The sequence below is a fragment of the Rhinoderma darwinii genome, chromosome 2 (assembly GCF_050947455.1).
Source record: "Rhinoderma darwinii isolate aRhiDar2 chromosome 2, aRhiDar2.hap1, whole genome shotgun sequence".
NCBI lineage: Eukaryota > Metazoa > Chordata > Amphibia > Anura > Rhinodermatidae > Rhinoderma > Rhinoderma darwinii.
Window position 1 is genome coordinate 397,635,910 of NC_134688.1, and position 24,396 is coordinate 397,660,305.

Genomic DNA, 24,396 nt, shown 5'->3' on the forward strand with positions numbered 1-24,396 from the left:
AAACATAAAAACAGTGTCATAACGATGCCATATGCTTGAAAATCACGCAGCCACGCACCAAACACTTATGACACATGGAACTGCAACGCGCAAAAAACACACGTTCGTGTGAATTTCGCCTTAGAATGTGGCCTTCCACAAGCTAACATTTATCTGTGGACATTCAGGCATCTGAAGGCCTTTTGGCTTGAAAGAGTTAAACAAATCTATCTATTCTGAGATTCATATCCCGGCAGATGGCAGGCTTGCTAGTTCATTTATTGAGGTCTCCAATGACCAAAAATCACCCGAGTCCACAGGTCGGGCATGTTCAGTCTACAGCTCCCCAGGGAGTGCTCATAGGGAGTGCTTAGTGCAAGTCAGGTCATAGAAATCAACTGCTTTCTGGCTAATTGGCTAATTGCTTTTCTCAACACGCTTAGTTTTCATGCAGTTTTCGGCTCCGTTTTTTTAGCCAATATAAGGCCTTATTCACACGGACATGTCCGTTTTGCGCGCGCAAAAGGTCCGTGTGTCATCACCATATGATGTGTGGCTGCGTGATTTTCGTGCAGCCGGCATCATTATGACACTCTGTTTTTATGTTTACAAACAGAAAAGCACGAGGTGCTTTTCTGTTTTCATTCATTCTTTTTACTACTGTAGCGCGCATCACGCGCGGCACCCGGAAGTGCTTCAGTGTGCCGTGCGCGATTTGCACGCACCCATTGACTTCAATGGGTGCGTGTGGCGCGAAACACAGCCAAATGTAGGACATGTCGTGAGTTTTAGGCCGGATTTACACGAGCATGTGCGTTTTGCGCGCACAAAAAATGCGCCGTTTTGCACGCGCAAAAGGTACTTAACAGCTCCATGTGTTAGCTGCGTATGAAGCGTGGGTGCGTGATTTTCGCGCTGCCGCCATCATCATGACACTCTGTATGTTTGTAAACAGAAAAGCACGTGGTGCTTTTCTGTTTTCATTCATACTTTTTACTGCTGTTGCGCGAATCACGTGCGTCACACGGAAGTCATTCCGTGTGGTGCGCGTGATTTTCACGCACCCATTGATTTCAATGGGTGCGTGATGCGCGAACAACGCACAAATATCGTACATGTCGTGAGTTTTACGCAACGGACACACGGACACACGCTGCGTAAAAATCACGGACTGTCTGAACGGCCCCATTGACTAACATAGGTCCGTGCGAGGCGTGTGAAAATCTCGCGTGTTGCACGGACGTATATCACGTTCGTCTGAATAAGCCCTAACGCAGCGGACACACGCTGCGTGAAATTCACTGACAGTTTGAACGGCCCCATTCAATAACATAGGTCCGTGCGATGCGTGTGAAAATCATGCGCGTAGCACGGACATATAACACGTTCGTGTGAATAAGGCCTAAGCCAAAGCTAAAAGTGGATTCAAAAGAAAAGAAAGGTATATAGAAAAGACTCATTTCTTTTGTGTCTATTCCTATGTTTAGATTAAAAACTGAGCCAAAAGCTGTACCCAAAACGTCATCAAACTGCGTGTATGATCCTGGCATGAGGCTGCGTTCAGACTGTGCATTTTCGCTGCATTTTTATCGTTAATTTGTCTTGACAGATAAACTCGCATGTCTCTCAATGGAAGTTCATCAACCACAAAAAAAAACGCATGTTAAGAACGCAACAAAAAAACGGTCCGAACACAGTCTAAGGCTATCCTCACACAGGGCGGATACACTGTGTAAAAGCACACAGCGTATCCGCCCTGTGTGCCGCAGGGAATTATGGCCGTAATGTCCGCTGCGGAAAACTGTTAAGAAAAAACAAATGGATACTTACCATGGCAACGCGTCCCTCTGACGCCATGACGCTCTCCAGCCCTGGGATGAGGTTTCACATGGGAATTAAATGGGGAAATCCCGCAAGAAATAAGCAGCGTTTACGCAAATACAGTTGACATGGTGCGGATTAAAAAAACGCACTGCATGTCAATTTCTGAGCGTTTTTTCCGCTCAGCGTTTACGCAGCGTGTGGATGATTTTTGTTCTGTCTCATCCCCTTTGCTGCTACTGTATTATGCTGCGGATTTTCTTCAACTAAATACGTTGCGGAAAGTGCGCAGTATTTACGCTACGTGTCAACTGACCCTAAAGGTTATTTCACACTTGCCGTTATGGTGCGTTTTAAAAAAAAAAGAACCATGTTTTCTTAATAACATAATAAAAACTCATGCGTTTTACAAAACAAGCATCTGCACGCATTTTTTAAACGCAACAAAACGGAACGTGAAAGTTCTCTGATGGGCCTCTTTTACACAGTCAGTTTTAATGCAGTATCTGTACACATTTTCTGTAGCCAAACTCTGGAGTGGATCTTATATAGAGGAGAGATATAAAGGAAAGACTGCACAGTGTGAATAAGACCATACTATTGTATACCTGACACTACACTCCATGCCTAGCACACAGAGAAGACTATATTACATAGTTACATAGTACGGTAGAAAAAAGGCACGTCCATCAAGTTCAACCAAGGGGTGCGAGGAAGGGAGGGGATGAGAGAAATGATTAGAACTTTGTTTTACCCCTATTGATTCAGAGCAAGGTTTAATAAAATAAATATAAAAATAAATATAAAAATTACCCATAAGGCATTAACCAATCTTCCATAAAAAGGAAAAATTCCCTCCGGATTTCAAGTGGCAATCCAACTGTATCAACATTCAAACAATTCTATACATTGACTCAGGAGCTGATATATTTTTTTGTTCTAGGAAATTAACGAAGTATTTTTTAAAGCCATCTACTGTCCCTGCTGTGACGGCTCCTGCGGTGACTATTCCATAGATTCACAGTTCTCACAGTAAAGAAGACTTGTCGCCTCTGCAGGTTGAACCTTTCTTTCTCCAGACGGAGGGAGTGCCCCCTTGTTTTTTGAGGGGGTTTTACATGAAACAGGATTTCACCATATTTTTTGTATGTGCCATTCATATATTTATATAAGTTAATCATGTCCCCCCTTAGTCGTCTTTTTTCTAGACTAAATAGGTTTAATTCTTTTAATCTTTCCTCATAACTTAGATTCTCCATGCCCCTTATTAGCTTTGTTGCTCTTCTTTGTATTTTTTCCAACTCCAGGGCATCCTTTCTATGAACTGGAGCCCAGAACTGAACTGCATATTCTAGATGAGGCCTCACTAATGCTTTGTAAAGTGGTAATATTATATCCCTGTCCCGCCGCAGCCCTTTTTCAGATTTTCATTTTCATTTTTTCCTGCACACCTTCCAAAAGCCATAACGTCTTTATTTTTCCGTTGATATAGTCCTATGAGGGCTTCATTTTTGCGGGACAGGTTGTAATTTTTCAGAGCACCATTTATTTTGCCATATAATGTACTAGAAAATGTGGAAAAAATTATTTGTCGGGTAGAAAATGAAAAAAACAGCGATTCCTCCATGTTTTTTTGCGCGCCGTTTTTACGGAATTCACTGTGCAATTAAAACAACATGTTAACTTTATTCTGTGGGTCAATACGATTATGGCGATACCAAATATATATAGTTTTTTCTATATTTTACTACTTTTACAAGTAAAAAAGTAAATTTATTTTGTCGCCAAATTCCGAGAACCATAACTTTTTTTTTTTTCCGTCGATTAAGTGGTATGAGGGCTTATTTTTTGCGGGATAAGCTGTAGTTTTTAATGATACAATTTTGGGGTAGATGCAACGTTTTGATCACTTTTTATTTCATTTTTTGGTGGGAGATGAGGTGACCAAAAAATAGAGATTCTGGCGTTTACAATTTTTTTCTTTTACGGCTTTCACCGTGCGGGTTAAATAATGATATATTGTAATAGTTCAGACTTTTACAGATGCGGCGATACCAATTATGTTTATTTATTTTTTTACTATGCTCTAGGGGGAAAATGGGAAAAGGGTTTTTTTTTTAACTTTTCATTTTAAAATTTTTTTTTACATAAAAAAAACTTTATTTAAATAATTTTTACTTTTTTTATTAGTCTTCCTAGGGGACTTCAACCAGCGATCATAAGATCGCTTGCACGATATACTGTAATACTAATGTATTGCAGTATATCGTGATTCTGATAGGCATCTAGTAAGCCCTGCCGGAGGCAGGGCTTAATAGGTGCACAAAGATGGCAGACCTGGGGGCCTTTATTAGGCCCCCAGGCTGACATAGCAACCATCGGTCTCCCGCGATTGCGTTGCGAGGGGCGCGATGAGCTGTTAGAGAGGGTCAACCCCCTCTTCCTAACGATTTAAATGCTGCGGACGCTATTGACCGCAGCATTTAACGAGTTAAATGCGAACACCGGTATCATATAGAGCAGGTTCACTCCGTGGGCCCGTTCCATGCTTCCTCTACCCGACTTTGGCGTATGGATACATCAAGTGTCGGGAAGGGGTTAATTAACATGACAATATCTTGCTGGCCTTTGAAGCAGCTGGTTGACACTGCATGCTGTTATTTAGTCTATGATCTACAAGTACACCCAGATTCTTCTCAACAAGTGACTCTCCCATTATAGCTCCCTCTAGGACATATGATGCATGCAGATTGTTGGTATCCAGATGCATAACTTTACATTTATCCACATTAAACTTCATTTACCAAGTGGATGTCCAAACACTCAGTGTCCAAATTGCTATCTTTGACCACCTCCCTTTCATTTTGTATTTTTGCTAATTTTATTACTTTTTTACAGATTTTATTAAGCTCTTTACAATTTGCAAAGGCTAGATCTGTACCTTCAGATTTATATTTTTCAAATTCCCTTTTTTTGTCATATATTTTGCAGGTGGTGTAAGCCATGTGGGGTTAATTTTAGTAGTTTATACTTGTTACCTATAGGAATAAATTGTGCACTATAATTATCCAAAGTCGATTTTAAGATTTCCCATTTATCATTTGGACCATTATTTGACATTACTATATGTAGATATCATCAAGTTCATTGGACGTCTATATATTTTTCCGGAAGAGACACATTGTAGGAGATGTAGTAATGGTGATATGATAGTTTACTGATTTAAATGCATGAGTTATTAAAATGACATGGCTTTCATGTGGCACTAAGGTAAAAACGCCCGTAATCACGGGCCGTAATTACGGGCCCATAGACTTTGATTGTCCACGGGTACCTTCCCGTTTGCTTACGGGAAGGTGCCCGGCCGTTGAAAAATATGGAACATGTCCTATTTCAGGCCTTAATTATGGCATGGGTAGGCCCATAGAAGTCTATGGGGCTCCCGTAATTACGGGTGGCTACATGTGTGCACCCGTAATTACGGGAGCGTTGCTAGGCGACGTCAGGGGATAGTCACTGTCCGGGGTGCTGAAAGAGTTAACTGATCGGCTGTAACTCTTTCAGCACCCGGGACAGTGACTACCGCTGGAGTTAATAGTATTAAAAGTTAACTTACCTGCTTCTTCCTCCAGTCCGGCCTCCCGCGACGATGTTTCATCCCATGTGACTGCTGCAGCCGATCACAGGCCAATCACAGGCTACAGCGGTCACATGGACTGCCGCGTCATCCAGGGAGGTCGGACTGGATGTCAAAAGAGGGACACGTCACCAAGACAACGGCCGGGGCACGTATGAACTTCTTTTACTTTACTTCTTTTACTTTCAATCCCTGCAGAAACTCTGCCCGAATTGGCTGTCCCTTCTCTCTATTCAGAACTGATAAAGAGAAGGGGCTGCCGATTAGTGCAGAGAAAACGGGTCCGTAAATACGGGTGAAATAATGGTGACAGCGGACCCGTATTTACGGGCACGGGTCCGTAAATACTGGTGGAATACGGGTCGAATACATGTGACTAAGGACCTGTATTTACGCCAGTATTTACGGGAGGAAAAAAATATGTTCGTGTGCATGAAGCCTAAGTGTAAAGCTAAGGCTCCAATATGACATTAGGCCACCTGCAAGTCGCAACTTTACTGCATCTTATGTTCAACATCAATATTCTCCTATGAGGGACAAGTTTGCAGACAACTTGTAGTGATCGTCATTAATCTTTTTCACCATAGGGGTTTGCATTCTTGGTAATGCTAAGATTTGACAGCAGGCAACCAAATGTGGGGATGTAGCTTGACTGATATTTTTCTGCCACTTTTTAAACAGAGGAAATAAAGGTGAAAAATACTAGGTGCAACCTGACGTTTTTCAGTAGTGTAATCCATATTCCAAGACAGATATGAACTCCGACAGCGTACCTGAGAACTGTACACCTGTCTGTAAATCTTTCACAATGGGGCAGATTTACTAAAACTATGTTTTGGAAGGTGTAAACTTAGACAAGGCAGTCAGAAGATAAGTAAAATTTATCAAAGTGATGCATGCTGTATGATAAATTAAGCGCATCTTACTTGACCTGCTAGACACATTTCTCCTCCTTATATCACCTATAAATTGACTTAGTTTAAGCCATTTTTTTGCCCAAAATGTTAACACACAATGTCACATTTTAAGCCATTTCCCTTTTCACTAGACCACAGCGTGTCGAAAAAGTGTGTCTAAAACAGTTAATAAACATGGAGCACAGCATGTAAGTCAGAATTCTGGCGCATTTTGAATAGTAAATCTGCCCCAGTGAGTCGTATTTAATATTTATGAAAACTTGTTGCTCATAGAAACTTATACAATTTTGGATTTCATTTTCTATTCTGTGCTACAAAAATAACATCTGTCATTTGATTGATGTGGACAACATCTCCAGTTTTTGTTTGCACGCATTTTTATAAATGAGGCCAATTGTCTATATCTGCAATTTATTATCTTTTTTTATTTATGTTGTAATTGTGTTCTACAGAATGGTCTCCCCTCACCAGAGAATTCTTATCTTTTTAATGGCGATTTTGTAGACAGAGGAAAGAATTCTATAGAAGTATTAATAATCCTCTTTGCATTCCTGCTCGTCTACCCTAATAATTTACATTTAAATAGAGGCAACCACGAGGATCCCATCATGAATCTGAGGTACTGCAGCCATTAAGATATTTCTAAAGTATGTCTTTAATTTTGAACTTATGTAATTTTAGAGACATCGGCAGCATTAAAGTATATTCCAGTAGTAGAGATTTATTCACATAACTTTGGTAACATTTGATAGTTTTATTCACATAACAAATGTGACATTAAAGCCATGTTGGAGGGATTTTTTTATTTTTCTTACGGTGATCTGCTATGGTGTTGCTGATCTCTTCAGATTTTCTGAGATATGAGGCTAGTGCCTGATCAGTAGTGTACGGAATAGAAAGAAATGTGATCTTGCTGTTGGCAAGTGTCAATGTATTATTTGAATAATTCGAGATTTTTGAATGACTTTGAATGCTTGACACAATGGCCCACATTCACTAAAGGTTTATCATATGATTAGTGACCTGTCTATTATGAGCGCCTACTAAATACTCTGTTATGCTCATCCCTATATGTTATGTCCGGCACTGTACTGTATGTTGAGAGGCTGAGATCTGACTTGGTCCCTTATTTAGATTATCTGTTAAGTGACTGTTAAATTGCCCATACATATTAGACGTAAGTTGGCCAAATCCACCTATATCAGTTATTCCGTCCAACTATGTGTATGGCAGTCTCCAGACTCTCCTTGGACAGCAGGTGTTGGCGAAAAGAACGTTCAGGCATTTTGGATTTCAACGTGTCCGAATCTGTTTCAACGGGAGATAAGCTGCTGCTTGTTTCCATCTCCCTATTGAAATAAACTCAGCCGAGCATGAATGCTAAAGATGGAGTCGGGAGGAACAGCACTGGCATTTTATTTGATGTTTTATTCTTCATTCTCTGAAATCTTGTACAACTGCTGCTCTCCAACAATTCAAAGGGCTGCTGTTTTATGAATACTTTTGCCAAAGTTTCACCCACAATGTATTGTATTAAATACTCTTATTGTATCGTGCAGCTCTACGTTGAAAAAATGGCTCATAAACTGCCTTTATTTTAAGATCTAAACAGAATGGGGTATTGCATACTTAGCATACTTTTATATAATTAATTGTATATTTCTAGGAAATGCCATCCCTTTAATATAACGTCTAATAAGTTAACTTATTCTTCTGTTTAAGTCGCTGGGTACAGGAGAAACATGCAACAATATGAAAATAGTGTCTTCTTTTTGATATGTGCGGACGTTTATTGTAACGTTTATTGTTTTGTCTGTATCAATATAGGTATTCAATATGAAAATAGTGATCTGTATTTATTATTTATAATGCTATGTGTTTTTATTTAGGTATGGCTTCACAAAAGAAGTAATGCAAAAGTACAAGGTTGGTTTATATGTCATTATATAGTACATTGATGTATTTAAAAGGGTTGTCCCAAGTGCCCAAGTGGACAACTCCTAAGAATGAAGCCAGCCCGGTGATCATCTAACCACTGCAGGGTCCAGTTTCGACAATCAACTATTATTGCAGTCTGTCACGGCGCGGGGTGTGGACCCACTGGGCCGTACCGGGTAGCGGGATAGCAGCTGGTCAAATAGGTACAATGCAATGTCTATAGTTCAGAAAGGGTACCTGAGGCAATGTAGACCCTAGCAGTAGATTCAGGCTAAGATGAGGCTACGACAGTAGACAGACACCCGGCGGGGTGTGACACAATAGATGCAGCGGAGGGCACAACACGACTCCAACTCTTGAGGGCACAGAGGCACGGGACACAGGGTACAGGCAGCAGGTACGGGTAACACTGGGAACTGGAAAACACTAGGATACCATTTGCAATGAGAAACTTTAGGTAACACAACAACACTCAGGCAAGTATCGAGAGGGCAGATTCCCTTTTATAGTCCCGAAGCATTCTGGGCTGATTGCAGTATTCTGCAACTGTGCGCGTCCTTTAAATCCGCGCATGCCCGGGCGCGCGCGCCCTGCGGGAGACCGTGTCCAGACCAGGAACTGAGTGCCGGTGTCTCTCAGGAGGGAGATGCCAACGGGAACTCACTCGTCCATGGCCGCGGCCGTCAGAGGGTAAGTCAGGACGACGACCCGCGGCCATAGACGTTACACAGTCCAATAAATGGGCGACCATGTAATACATCCTAGGTAAAATCCACCAAAGCAGGGCCTGAATTTTGCAGCTCTTCCGCTCTTGCTATCAGTGTTGTATAATGTTCATATGTCCTACTACGCATATGTAAAGGGATAGTCGTGAGGCAACTCTTTTAAGAAGAGATTAATATTCTAACTCTGCTACAGCGACTTCAAATGCCATACATGGACAGTTACTTTAATTTTACAGTACCGTAAATAAACATAAATATTTCAGCCTGGCAGAGCATTAAAAATATATGTATATATTGTATGTGTTACAGTAAATAATAGAAATTATTTATTCTGCAGATCCATGCTAAGAAAATGCTACATCTACTTGAAGACATATACAGTCAGCTGCCCCTCGCTACCATTATTGACAGCAAGGTTCTCATTTTGCATGGAGGGATCGCAGATACAACAGACCTGGATTTTCTCAATTCTATTGAAAGAAGCAAGGTGAGTAAAACACTGAACAAGATATAGAAATGTGGATAATTTAACTACTCGTATTAATAACTCGCAGTCAGAGAGATAATTGGTTAAAAACGTTTATTGCCGTGATCACTAAATTCCCATTATTTAATAGCTGAAAATAAATTACTTTAGACTGGTGAAGCACCTAAGTAACATCTTTTGTAGAGTAAGTATAGTCTCTCCCATCTCAGCCCTGGAAGCTTGTAACTCCCTACGAGGGGACACTCCGTTTTTGAGGACTATTCTAAGCAGATTTATAGCTATTCTATATAGTTTCCACCTTTCAATGAGTGATTCAGCTGTAGTAGGCAATTCGGAGACATACACAATTTCTTGTTTCCATTCCTATGGAAATCCAACATTTTCATGTCTTTATTGTGTAATTTTTTAGACAGGAATCGGACTCATCAGCATTTGGATTATCCAGGCAGAGTTGTAATTGCTTGAATTAGCGTGACTCTATAGAGGTGATCTCTTTTAAGCAAGTTGGCTGTTCCAGTGATGATTTAGGTGTCATAGTAAGGCCCCTTTCACATAATACATATGGTATACATTTGCATATGTTTTTTACTTATCCTCTAGCTTTGACACTGTTGATCACTCTCTGTGCCTCAAGATTGTCTCCTCACAATCTAGACACCCCATCTCTTGTCCACAAGAACGTACATACCATAGATCCAGACCATGCGGCTGCTATTTATCCCTTGGGGAGAGGGAACCTAGCCCTGGTTTTTCCCTTACATTTTGCTGCTGGGTAGTGAAAACCTCTGCAGGGCTCCCTTCCCCAGAGAAACTGTCTACTTAGCAATCAGGAGGGTGGGAAAGTGTTTATGGAAAGGGCGTAGGGGTCAAACAAACACAAAGCCCTTCTGTCCAGGGTGGAAAAACACAACACTTATAATGGGGGGGCCCATTCGGATCTTTGCTATGATGCCCCTCTAATCTATTATTGACACTGGATGTTCCTGACTTTCTATCAACCTTCTGTAAGAAGGGCTTATATTTTTTGTCTTCAATTTTAGTATAAATCAGCTTTGAGACCGCCAAGACCAGATCCAGAAAGAAACAATATAATACATGAAGGTTACGAGTTGCCTGTAGATGGCTGTAACGCTTCTAAGCATCCAGACAGAGATTTAGGATCTTCTAGCCATGGAGTACAGCATGTCCCTGACAAGTTCCTCTCTCCACAAATATTCTCAAGTTCTTATCAGAACACTGGTGGACTGCAGGAAGAATTCAGAAATAGTGCTATTCTGGATATACATTACTTGGACTCAAGTATTCAGTTGCCTGATATGAATCCAGAATTAACAGTCACCCAAAAAAAGGAATGGAAACAGGTTTGTGAAATGTCTTCCTCTAACAGATAACCTGTCATGAAATGACCCTTCAATTTAACACAATGTTCTTGTGGAAATGATTGAAGCATAATTAGGCTCTTTAAAGGGGTATTCCAGGAGTTAATAACAGTCTGACACAATGTGTTATTCCTGATTTAGGGCCTGAAGGGGAGGTGCATGTCTTCTATCTTTGGTGCTCTTTGAAACTCTGACTTGTTGACCTCCCTCCCAGGCCCTGCACTAGACATAACAGTGTGTATCATTTTTGTCTGCAGTGTTACTTTCCTCTCTTCTAGGAATGAGCTCGGAATTAAGGCCCTTTTACACAGGCAGATGATCATCCGAATGAGTGTTTCGACAAACGCTCCTTCCCGATCACTGCCACGTGTAAACAGAGCAGCAATCAGCCATTAACCCGTTAGTGACCCCCAATACGCCTTTTCACGGCGGCCACATACGGGCTTTATTCTGATGTATGGGCCTTTTTACGGCGCTATTTCAGAATAAATCTGCACCGCCCTCTCTCTCCCCACCGGCACCCTGCTATGCGATCACAGGGTGTTAGTGCTTTCTATGGCAGCCGGGAGCCTTAGAAAGGCCCCCAGGTCTGCCTCTAGTTAATACCTGCTAGGCCATGCAAGAGGCATGGCCTAGCAGATACCTGTCAGTTTTACACTGGCAGGCAATAATACACTGCAATACAGAAGTACTGCAGTGTATTATAAAAGCGATCGAATGATCGCATAGTTAAGTCCCCTAGTGGGACTAATAAAAAAGTTTAATAAAGTTAAATTAATAAATAAATAAAAACCCTAGAGAAAAAAAATGAAAAACACACTTTTCCCCCTTACAAAATGCTTTATTATGAAAAAAAAAAGTTAAAAAGTTACACATATTTGGTATCGCAGCGTCTGTAACGACCCCAACTATAAAGCTATTATGTTATTTAACCCGCTCGGAAAATGCCGTAAAAAATAAAATTAAAACACAATGCCAGTATTGCTGTTTTCTGTTCATCCTGTCTTCAAAAAAATATGATAAAAAGTGATCAAAAAGTCACATGTACTCCAAAATGGTACCAATAAAAACTACAAGTTGTCCCGCAAAAACAGCTCTCATACAGCTGTATCGGTGTAAAAATAAAAAAGTTATGGCTCTTCAAATATGGAGACACAACAACAAATAATGTAGAAAAACTGTGTTTTTACTGAGTAAAAGTAGTAAAACATAAGAAAACTTTGGTATTGTCGCAATCGTAACAACCCGCTGAATAAAGTTATGTTATTTAGACCACATGGTAAACGGCATAAATTAAGGACGCAAAAAAAGTGGTGAAATTGCTGTTTTTTTCTATAATCGAGCGCCAATCAACATACTGATATAGACTATTGGCGCTCATTATCGGCAGAAAATGTGCCTGCGTAAAAAGACATTAGGCCAGGGCTACACCTAGACTTTTTATAGTGCTACTGATTGATTTTAACTATTAAGTGACCGCTGGCAGTCCAAGATTGCATGCAACTCAATGTATTCATTTGGACTTCAGCTGTAGCTTAGTAGTTAAAATCAATCAGTAGCGCTACAAAAGTCTAGATGTAGCCATGGTCTTAGAAAAGGGTCAGTTTACCAATATTCAGTCATTATGAACTATGATGTACAAAACCTGTGGCTATATATATATATATATATATGTCCTGCACAGGTGCGTTTGCACTTTCAATGGGAATATAGTGGCGATGCGGAAATATGCACTATGACGATAAGGAAGAGCTTGTATGGTGGAAGCAGGTGAAAGTACACATCCCTTTTTATAGTAGACAATGTGTCCTGAGCTAAACATATCTTATTTTCATGTTTTGTGTGTAAGGAACTAAGTAGACAGCTAATTTGTTATATATTTCATATTTGCTCTCTGTGGTTTAGAAATTAGTCAAAGCTATTTACCTATTAAAATCTTATATTACTTATTGTTCCAGACTATGTTTAAAATATTTTAGCTAATATCAGATTTTTACAATAATAGTGTATTGTACTAACATTTGTTCTTTATTGGCCAAGGTTGTGGACATACTGTGGAGCGATCCAAGGAATCAAAATGGCTGCTCGCCAAACAGTTTTCGGGGTGGAGGTTGTTACTTTGGACCAGATGTAACCGAAAAATTACTTGAGCAATATAATCTAAAAATGTTGATCAGGTCACATGAATGCAAACAGGAGGGTTATGAGTTAGGGCACAATGGAAAGGTAAGAGAAATAAGAAGTACCTATACTATATGGTTTGTATGAGACTAGGAAAAAGGTTTTTTTTTTTTTTTGCAAAAACAGCTTCTCCTTTGACCATGATCTGGTATTGCAGCTCAGCCACATTTACTTTAACCAGTTCAGTACCGGGCTATTTTGAGCCTTCAGGACCAGACACCGTTTAGCCATTTTTAGCACGCATTACTTAAATGGCTATAACTTTTTTATTTGTTGAGCTAGCGACGTGATCTTTGAAATGTTTTTTTCCGTAGACAATGCAGGTTTCTTTTTTTATCATTTTTATACAAATCCTTTTTGCTATTTCAGAATTTTTAGGCTTAAAGATTGAAAATAATAGCAAAAAGGATGTGTATAAAAATGATAAAAAAGCTTAATTTTTTACTATTATTTTCAATCTTTAAGCCTAAAAATTCTGAAATAGCAAAAAGGATGTGTATAAAAATGATAAAAAAAGCTTAATTTTTTACTATTTCAGAATTTTTAGGCTTAAAGATTGAAAATAATAGTAAAAAATTAAGCTTTTTTACATTTCAGCTATTTTTTTGGGTAATAACATAGTTTTACCCTAAAATAGAAGTTTTATTTGTTATTGTCATTGTCTACCGTAAATTTGAATATATTACATGTCTATATTGGCTCAGGGCTAGCATTACGACAATGATTGGCGGGAAGAAAGTTTTTTTGGGGTGGGTATTTTATGTGTATTTATTATAAATTTTTTTGCACTTTACTTTTATTTTTTTATTACTATGGACTGTCCCTCAAAGGTAAAAAAAAGACCCTTGGGGAACTTTATATATTTTTTTTCTTTCTTTTACACCATCTTTTTCCACTGTAACTGGGGCTGCACAGCAGCCCTAATTACAGGGGAAATCAGCCCTCTCATAGTGACTATTGTGACTAATAGGGCTGTGCTGGGTCTAGTAAGTCCCAGCAGCAGTCTGCCGCTAACGGCATCCCGGCGATCACGTGACCAATCACATGATCACCGGGACCAATAGAGATAGCGGCGCGGCCGCTGCCTCTATTCCTATACACAGCGTTCATTGAGCGCTGCGTAAAAGAGATCGGAGAAGACAGAAGCAGCGAAAGCTGCTCTATCTTCTCCTCAGGGTTCCCGGCAGTCACTGACTGCCAGAGACCTGACATTCCGCTGCCCGATCGCTCGGGCAGCAAGTTAAAACCCGCGCTGTAAATAGTCTATGGCACGGGTTTTATGGGCCCTGACCGCTGGCCGTAAAAACACATCCAGCGGTCGGGAACCAGTTAACAATATTAAATGATAATATACTTTACATTTGATAATTTTTGAAATTGCCATACAGCTCTAATGTATGATGGAGAACAATTTTTGGGTTGGGTTATGAGTAGATTTTTATATAAGATACACAGATTGTTAAAGAGGTTATCCAGCCCCAAACAATTGATGGCCTATTGTAATAGCCACGGTCCGCCAGAATCACTTACCCTCCAGGGACCGCAGACCAGTAAACTCTAGCCGGTGGCTCCCTTCTATGGGACGCCAGCGCACATTACTGTCCTCGGTTACTGCTGCTTGTAGGGTGAGCGTGCGTACTCAATCCCGGCAATAAAGGGTCAGCGCACGCATCAGGAAAATCTCCCCATACCTATCCCAGCATACCAGGAACTACAAAAAGAACTCTGCCCATTCATTTCTTGACTGAGTAATGTTGTGTCTACCGTCTACCCATGTTTGTTCTGCAAATGGGTCCTTAGTTGTATCCCATATCCTGTATCCCGTATACAGTATTTGTGTCGGAGTCAAGTCAAGTGTCTGAGACGACTGCATTATTTGTGTTCTGTGTCGACTTCTGTATATGTGTCCTGTATCCAAGACAAGTCCTGTTATTGAGCACAAGCCTGCTTCCGATAGTCTGACACACGCCAAGTTTCTGACATTCTGGTACAAGTCTTCTACCAGGTACTCTCGTCTGATCAGCTGCTTCTCCTCTACGGCGAAGCGGTCCAATGGGTCGACATACGCTACAGCCATGAAAGTTTGCTCAGACCATGGACCCCACTGCTCAACCGAAATCTGCGATCCAGTTAATGCAAGCAGACATGCGTGACCTCCGGGCATGACTGGCTCAGCTCCTACAGGCTGTTAACTCCATAGCTAACCGTTTGGATCTTCCTTCCATGGCTGCTCCCCCTACACCACCTCCTGTTAACCCACCTGCCTGTTCTGGGTCTGGAATTTTGTTGCCTCGACCTCCTCGCTACGATGGTGTTCAAAAACCTATAGAGGCTTCATCAATCAGTGCAACATCTGCTTTAAGTTACGTGCTCATCTCTTCCCCTCTGATGAGGCCAAGGTCGCCTTTATCGTCTCTCTCCTCTCTGGTAAAGCCCTGGCATGGGCAAATCCCATCTGAAAACGAGGGGTCCGGAATCCGATAATCTGCAACTATTTTTAGAGACTTTTTGTACAGTGTGAGGAACTGGGCCGAACTTCTTCTGCAGCTGCCTCACTTTTGACTCTCAACCAAGGGGAATCCACAGTAGGGGAGTACGCTATCCACTTCTATACCTAGCAGCCGCACTAGCCTGGAATAGCGAGGCCTTGTTGGCAACTTTCTGTCAGGGACTAGCCTCCCGAATAAAAGACGAACTGGCGGCTCGAGAGCTTCCGGATGTCTTGATACTTCTGGCTACGTGGATCGACATGAAGATCCAAGAAGGCTGGGAGAAAAAGTCTTATCAGCTGGCGCCCAAATTTCAAAGACCTCTACTGCTCTCTCCAGTTGTACCCCCAGAGGAGTCTATGCAAATAGACAGACTCAGACTGTCCAACCAGGAGCGGCAATGCAGACATTCGACTGGATTGTGTCATTTCGTGCGTCAATGCTCTCAGAAGCCGGGAAACTCCAGCACCTAGGTTTGATTGGAGAGGCAATCCTAGGTGGATCGACGCCGACTACTAAATTCTCTCCCAGACGTGCTATTCACATGACTATCTTCACTGGTGAAGAGTCGCACTCTGTCCCTGCTTATTTGGACTCTGGAGCAGCTGCAAATTTTATTCAGCAGGACTTGGTAGATCATTTCCACTTGGCCACAGTTCCTCTGTAGAATTCTCTGCAGTCGCTTTAGTAGATGGACAACCTTTACCTGACCCAATCCTGTCTATTACCAAACTTCTGAGGCTATGGATAGGAGCCCTCCATTCGGAACTGATAGCCTTTTATGTCCTGTCCAGGGCTACTAAACCCCATCCCACTGGGACTGCCATTGCTTCGCCAACACGCTCCTGTCTTTAAATGGAATTCCAGAGAGGCTCTCCAATGGGGTCCCCGATGTCTTCTATGCTGTCTGCCTTAGGTTTGTCCTGTGCTTTCTCTACTACCTTTGTCACTCACTGGACTGCCTCCACAATATGATAATTACACGGATGTCTTTAGCAAGAAGGTAGGCAGAGGTTCTTCCTCTTTGTCCATACGACTGTCCTATTGAGTTGCCCCCTGAAGCTTCACCTCCTCGTGAACGGGTTTATCCTCTCTCCTTGCCTGAAAATCAGACCATGTCGGAGTATGTTAAGTAGAGACCTGGAGAGGGTGTTCATCAGGAAGTCTAATTCAACAGCGGAGCCGGATTCTTCTTCACGGTAAAAAAAATTAGTAGCCCTTGACGCTTATCTCCGAGCTATTCGACAGGATTCGTGGAGCCAAGATTTTCACAAAGCTGGATCTACGTGTGGCTTTTAACCTGATCCGTATTCGCAAGGTTGACGAATGGAAAACCACATTCAACACCCGAGACGGTCACTACGAGTATCTCGTAATGCCCTTTGGACTGTGTAACACTCCAGCGGTGTTTCAGGAGTTTGTGAAAGACCTCTTCCGTGATCTTCTGTATGTCTGTGTGGTGGTTTATCTGGACAACATCTTGATCGTCTCACTTAATCTGATGACGCATCGGAAGCATGCCTGCCAAGTCCTGTCGCGGTTAAGGGTTAACAACTTATACGCTAAACTTGAGAAGTGCTTATTTGATAGAAAATCTTTGCCCTTCCTGGGTTATATTATCTCTAATCATGGTCTACAAATGAATCCAGAGAAAGTGAAGTCCGCCTTGGAGTGGCCACGTCCTCACGGTCCCCAAGCCATGCAGAGATTTATAGGATTTGCTAATTTTTATTGACCGTTCATCCCAAATTTCTCTTCTCTTACTGCTCCCATCTCACCTCTTACGAAGAAGGGAGTGAACGCTAAGGCCTGGACTGCTGAGTCGGCATTCTCTAACCTCAAGAGTGCCTTTACTTCTGCTTCCGTTCTTCAACATCCTGATGTGACTCCACAGTTTTTATTGGAGGTCGACGCCTCTTTCATTTGTTCTGGAGCACTCCTGTTTCAAAAGAATTCCAAGGGTAAAGAAATATCCTGTGGATTTTTCTTCAAACTCTTCTCTCCTGCAGTGCACAACTATTCCATTGTGCACCGAGAATTACTTGCTGTCAAGTTAGCTTTAGAAAAGTGGAGACATCTGCTGGAGGAGACTGCTCATCCCATCATCATCTTCACTGATCACCAGAATCTCACATATGCACTGTTCTTTGCCAGATTTCAATTCCTTCTTCATTTCTGTCCTCCGGACAAAAACATTAAGTCCGATGCCCTGTCTCGGTCGTTTGATCCTTCTAGGATTATTGCTCTTAACACTCTGCAAATCAAGGGCATTCCTCCTTGGAAGATTTTTTGTTCGTCTTGCTAACAGGAGAAGAATTCTCCACTGGGGACATAATTCCCAACTGGCTGGGCACTTTGCTGTCAGTAAAATTCGGGACTTGCTCGTCACTTCTGGTGGCCCACGCTACCTAAGGATATCTTGGACTATGTTTCTTCCTGTACGAACTGTGGCCAAAACATAGCTACCCATTCTAAACCTGCTGGCCTGCTCCTACCTCTGCCAGTTCCTGAAAACATATCACCATGGATTTTATTACTGACCTCCCTCCTACTGGATGTACTATGGTTTTGGTCGTGGTGGGCCGCTTCTCCAAGATGGCACATTTGGTCTCTTTAACTTGTCTTCCATCTGCTCCTCGTCTGGCAAGTTTGTTTATCCAGCACATCTTTCGTCTGCACGGCCTTCCCCTCCATAGTGTGTCAGATCGTGGTGTACGATTCACATCTAAGTTCTAGAGAGCCCTATGTAGACTTTTGGATGAGAAATTCTACTTTTCTTCCACTTATCATGCGCAGTCTAATGGCAAAGTTGAAAGGTTCAACTAGGTACTTGAAAATTACCTTCGTCATTTTGTTCAGTTTCAACAAGACAATTGGGTACAGCTTCTGCCATTGGTCCGAATTCTCAGACAACAATCACACTAGTGAATCTAGTGCTTCTTCGCCGTTCTTCATTGTGTACAGTCAACATCCACGTGTTCCTCTTCCCGTGCCAGCTACGTGTCAAGTCCCTGCAGCCAATTCTTCCTTGAGAGGTTTCCTTCACATCTGGCAGCAAACTAAGTCCGCGATCCTTCAGGCAAGTCAAGGGTCCATGTCAAGTCAAGTGTCTGTGTCGACTTCTGTATCCATGTCCTGTATCCAAGACAAGTCCTGTTATCGAGCTTCCTATAGTCCGGCACAAGTCTTCTACCAGGTACTCTCGTCCAGCCCAGTGGGTCCACATACCCCTCAGCCGTGACACCTATCCTCAGGATAGGCCATTAATATCTGATCAGCTGGTGCCGAACTCACGGCACTCCCGCCGAACAGCTGTTTTGAAGGGGCCGCACCGCTCGTACGAGCACTGCTTCCCCTTCATCTCCTTTACTGCTCGTACTATGAATAGCCGACACACTTGTAGCGGTGGTTCACAGTATTACAGCCTTCTCCCATTGAAGTAAATGAGAGAAGGCTGTGATACTGTGAACCGCCCCTACAATTGTGTCAGCGATTCACAGTGTGAGATATAAAGGAAATAAAGGGGGAAGCAGCGCTCGTACAAACGCTGCGTCCCCTTCAAAACAGCTGATCGGCGGAGTGCCAGGAGTCGGACCACGGCTGATCAGGTATTGATGGCCTATCCTGAGGAAAGGCCATTAACTTTTTGGGACTGTACAACCACTTTAAGTACTACAACTTGTGTCTAGACTAGATAATAAAATACAGTCGACAAGTTAGAATTAAAAAGCACATGTTGTGCAATACACGTCCGCTGAAATATCCAGACAAAAAAGTTACACCACATCACATTTTATAGTGGTAGCAGAGACACTTATAGTCTACATCGCATAGAAAACTATGGACAACCATTTTTGGACAACTTCAATATCGCTGTTGCATCTTCTTTAGGTTATAACCATTTTTTCAGCGTCTAACTACTATGATGAAGGAAGTAATAGAGGAGCGTATCTCAAGCTGTGCCCAGATCTTATTCCACACTTTGTGCAATATCAAGCCAGTAAGTGCACACGCAAACTAACGCTTCATCAACGGTAAGAGCACAATTTTCTCCCTTCATGTTTTTACCTATGTATTTGCTATGGTATTGAATCTGACATGTACTGATGAAACTAGAGTTTGAATCTTCAATACATATAAATATTCGAATAAGGACTCCCAAACCATTATCCATTCACATTTCCATAAGATCTACACTAGGAGTGATTTCATTTAAGTTTTAAGGGACTTTTCCTTTTGTGAGTGCATATCTCATGCGTTACTGTACCCAGCAAGGGCTTTTATACCGGTTTCCAAAGTTCCACTAGTATAGGCAAGACTAGAATGTTTTCCAGGATGATTATCATTTAAATTGCAGTGCCTGACTTCAACAATTACCACCAAACCCTCTTAATGACTTTTAGAATTTTTGCCCTGACCCAACACTTCCACCATTTTTGTTTTTTGTTTGGGAAATGTAGATTTTTTTTGCCATTCAGGTGAAAATTAGATTAATACCTTAGCCTTATTAGGGTCCCCTTACACAGGCCCGACGTGGGCCGTGTAAACGAGCGCCGATCGACGAGATAACTCGTTAATCAGCGCTTGTTTGCTCCTTTCGTAAGGTGCTATGTATGGGGAAGAGCGTTCGTTGCTATGATCGCTCGTCACCATACATTTCTATCATGTTGGCAGCATTTAGTCTCCCCTCAGCACAAAGGTTTTCTATAAAGCTATATGCTTCAAGCCAGGATGGGCCTCAACCACCAATCCCCCCCCCCCCCCCCCACACACACACACACACACACACACACACACACACACACACAAACAAACAAACAAACAAACACTAATTCAATCTACAAAATAAGAGGAACTGTTCTATTTAGGTTTATTAGCATCACATTAACCATGGCTAGGTTTCTGCAATTATTTTATGGTTATAGTTAATGCATGGCTGGGCTCTTTTAACCTTCTTATATCATGTACATGAGTCTCAGGAGGGGGGGATTTCATGATAGATGTGCAAAATGTACATCCATTCAATACATTTTTACTCTCTAGCAGATGCATGCCTCAATGCCAGACTGATAGACTAGGTTAACATTTAGTAAAAACTTATAGATACTTACATTTCTGTGATATTTATCAAATATGTTTAATGCTTCATGAACAAAACTGGTCTGGATTTTAAGAAAAAGACATGAAAAAATCTATTATACAAAATATTTGGAGAGTCAATTGAACTCCTGATAACCTTTCTCTATGCAGGTTGAGTGCTGTTGAAGACTCTGCTCTTAGAGCACTAAAAGAACAATTTTTTGCCCATCGATCTGATCTTATGAAAGCTTTTAGAGAGTGTGACCCAGGTGATACAGGTAAAAATGGTTCTTCTCCATGTCAAATCCAGTCTATTTGTAGTCGCTGCTTGGATTTGGATAGTAGGCTTATACGGGCAGGAATCTATCTCCTTTGTCTCATTGTTTGTTCAGTAGTGTTAATTACTTGTCATTGTACTTAACGCCCCCTTTTACACCGGCTGATAAGCGGCTGGTGCAGCGAGCGCCGATCAACAAGACATCGATGATCGACGCTCGCTTGCTCCTGTCACATAGAGCTATGGATGAGCGGTTATTCATTATTATCATGTCGGCAGCACGTCTCCTTGTTTACACAGGGAGATGTGCTGCCGACAATGATAATATTTGACTTTTTTTAAAACTATACGACCAGCAGATGATCGAGCGTTTGCTCGGTCATCTGCTGATTATTCCCCTGTTTACACAGGGCAAATATCGGCAACGAGCGTTATATTAACTCTCGTCTACCTGATAATCGTCCTGTGTAAAACCCCCTTTACTTCCCGAATTGTAAAAAGCTGCCTATGTGTGTGTGTGTATATATATATATATATATATATATATATATATATATATATATATATATATATATATATATATATATATATATATAAACAAAAAGACAGGAAGCATTTTCAAGCCTTCCATTGAGGAAGTGAAACGTTGCTTTTGTTGGGTGAATAAACGTCACTTTTTTCCGTGAGTGCTGCTTCCATGCTCTTGTCTTTTTGTTGTACATCATATGGGGAGAAGTCACTTCTATCATTTGAAGCCTAGCACCGACCATTTATTTGGTAATTTGCACTTGTGCTGCTCCTACCTGCCTTACTAATATATATATAATACTGCCATTTGATGCCAAATAATACTTTCAAATAATGCCAATTATATACCATTTAGCTGTATCATATTAAGCTTACCCTTCCTCCCTTGCACTGATCAAACTCATCAGTGCAGAGCAGGAGACAGAGATGATTGTGCAGCTGTGATTTTCAGCCACACAGTTCTCTCTATTGTTGGGCAGAGCATAAAGATGACTTTGAGGGCCCCTATGAAATGGGGGCCCTGGGCAGGACCGGTTCTAGCTTTTTTGCTGCCTGAGGCGATAATTAAAATAGCGCCCCCCAGATCTTGATTGACATCATCCTGGCTGTTCTACATCACTAGCAGCCTCCTCCAACTCTTGCGGATGTGCCGTTGCCTTATACTCCCCTGGCATGCACAGTGCAGCGATGAAATTGGGCAGAGTACACATCACTGCACAGTGCCTGCCTAAGTAGTACAAGGCAGTGGCACATCCAAGAAAGTTGGAGGAGACTGGTAGTAATGTATAACAGCCATGGGGATGTCAATCAAGCAAGGAAAGGTGGGTTTGGAGGCAGGACTGTGTGACTCTTCAGGATAGCGGCACCGCCCCATGACCCTTTAATGAGTAATTAGCATACATTGCGCCGGTTTAAAAGTTGATTTCATCGATTTTGCTGCATCTGAAAAAAACCATACAAGGGAATGTCGTCATATTCTAGTTGTTCTTTTTCTCTTTTCTTCTCTATCCGGTCCAGACCTCTTTGATAACTTCTCCCAAACACAGCCCATTTCCGCAGTTTTCCACTCAGATGTCTTCAGTTTCTCACTTTTCAAACATTTTTGCACCTATAAACTAAGATAAAATTATCATGGTGCCACTAAATAAAAATCGAGCCATACTCTGGACCTCTAATTATAGTAGCACCATACTCTGTATCCCTGATTATAAGATTATAATAGAACCATACACTCTGTTCCCACACACACACACACACACACACACACACACACACACACACACACACACAAACACACACACACATATAGCCCCGCACACACACATATAGATAGTGCCCCACATATAGCCCCGCTGTAGATAGTGCTCCACATATAGCCCCATTGTAGATAGTGCCCCACATATAGCCCCCCTGTAGATAGTGCCCCACATATAGCCCCCTCTGTAGATAGTGCCCCACATATAGCCCCCTCTGTAGATAGTGCCCCACATATACCTACCCCTGTAGATAGTGCCCCACATATAGCCCCCTGTAGATAGTGCTCCACATATAGCCCCTCACACTTTTAACAGAAAAAAAACCTTTACATACTCACCTGATCCCGTTTCCATGCCGTCCTCTTGCAATGCAGACCTGCTCTCTTCTGAGCAGGTCTGCTGGGGCTGAACGATGCAAGCGGCGAGATGATGTCATCATGCCGCTTGCATCATTAAAAGGAGCTGAATAGCAGGGCAAGGCATTCTGCCCTGACAATCAGCGCCTTTCAAGGACGCAAGTGGCGAGATGACGTCATCGAGCCACTTGCGTCGTTAAAAGGCGCTGATTGACAGGGCGTCTTACCCTTCCATTCAACGAAGCAAGCAGCGCGATGTCGTCATCGTGCCACTTATGTCATTGAATAGCGGGGCATGCAACGTGCCCTGCCATTCATCGCTTATGCATGTAATTGTATCTGCGTTTTATAGACACAGGTACAATTATAATGCAGGAGGGGGTGGCGCCTCTGTGAGGCAGAGGTGCTCATCTTGCCTCATGGACTGTGTGGCCCTGGGCAACTGCCCAGTTTACCACCCCTAGAACAGGCTGTTTCCCCTTCTCCCTCTCCAGTAATTACTATTTCAGTGTAGATTTTTTTGGGTCAATGAGGATGTGTTAGTGCAGGCAGGCAGTGAAAGAATGATAAGAGACTGTTGAAAGGTAAGGAAGATGATACTTACCCCTAGAAAATATATATTACAGTTTCATATATTTACATGTACTACTGATTTATGCAAAAAATAAACAAACATTATAACAATGTGAACGTCTTAAAGTTACTCACCAGAGATGGACACAACTCAAAATGTTAATATTTTTTTCACTTTTGTGTATCATTATGGTGTCATGTACAATTGCAGGTTCTTTTACTAAAGAGCATAAAAAAGGTATTGAACTGGACAATGTTCATGTAAGATGCATTTTGATAAGGTAACTAAATTATGTTATCAATAAACAGCAAATAATTTATATAACAGGAAGAATTTCCATTAATGATTGGGCATCAACACTGGAGGCAGTTCTCCATCTGGATCTACCTTGGAGGACGTTACGCTCAAAACTTGCCCGTCTGGCTTTTGATGGAAGTGTTGAATATCTTTCATGTTTTGAAGACCTACAAATTGAAAAGTCTATTAAAGAAGTAAGTGTAGCTGATTTATTTGTGAAGATATAGGCATCTTATAGACAAGAGTCCATGTTGTTAATGTTCTACACACTCCTGTATGGTCTTGTGAAAACAAGATTTCACAATCACTGAGGATAATTATTATGTCCTTAGTACTTTGAACGATCATTTCCAACAGATGACATATGTTTCTATGTTATTAGTGGTAAACACCACGAACATAAGGTCTTATTTATCAAAACTGTCTAAAAGAAAAACTGTTTTTGTTGCTACATAGCAACGCATCAGAACTCGGCT

General features: G+C 41.6%; 1 protein-coding gene across 1 annotated transcript in view; it reads left to right on the forward strand.

Annotated features, from left to right (window-relative positions):
• Positions 1 to 24,396, forward strand: part of PPEF1 (protein phosphatase with EF-hand domain 1) — a 57,207-nt gene that overhangs the window by 30,219 nt on the left and 2,592 nt on the right. The window contains exons 7-14 of the mRNA XM_075850786.1: positions 6,807 to 6,973; positions 8,244 to 8,280; positions 9,355 to 9,504; positions 10,545 to 10,865; positions 12,924 to 13,109; positions 19,445 to 19,587; positions 20,804 to 20,910; positions 23,951 to 24,114. Coding sequence (XP_075706901.1) covers positions 6,807 to 6,973; positions 8,244 to 8,280; positions 9,355 to 9,504; positions 10,545 to 10,865; positions 12,924 to 13,109; positions 19,445 to 19,587; positions 20,804 to 20,910; positions 23,951 to 24,114 — 1,275 coding nt within the window. The remainder of the gene's footprint in view (positions 1 to 6,806; positions 6,974 to 8,243; positions 8,281 to 9,354; positions 9,505 to 10,544; positions 10,866 to 12,923; positions 13,110 to 19,444; positions 19,588 to 20,803; positions 20,911 to 23,950; positions 24,115 to 24,396) is intronic.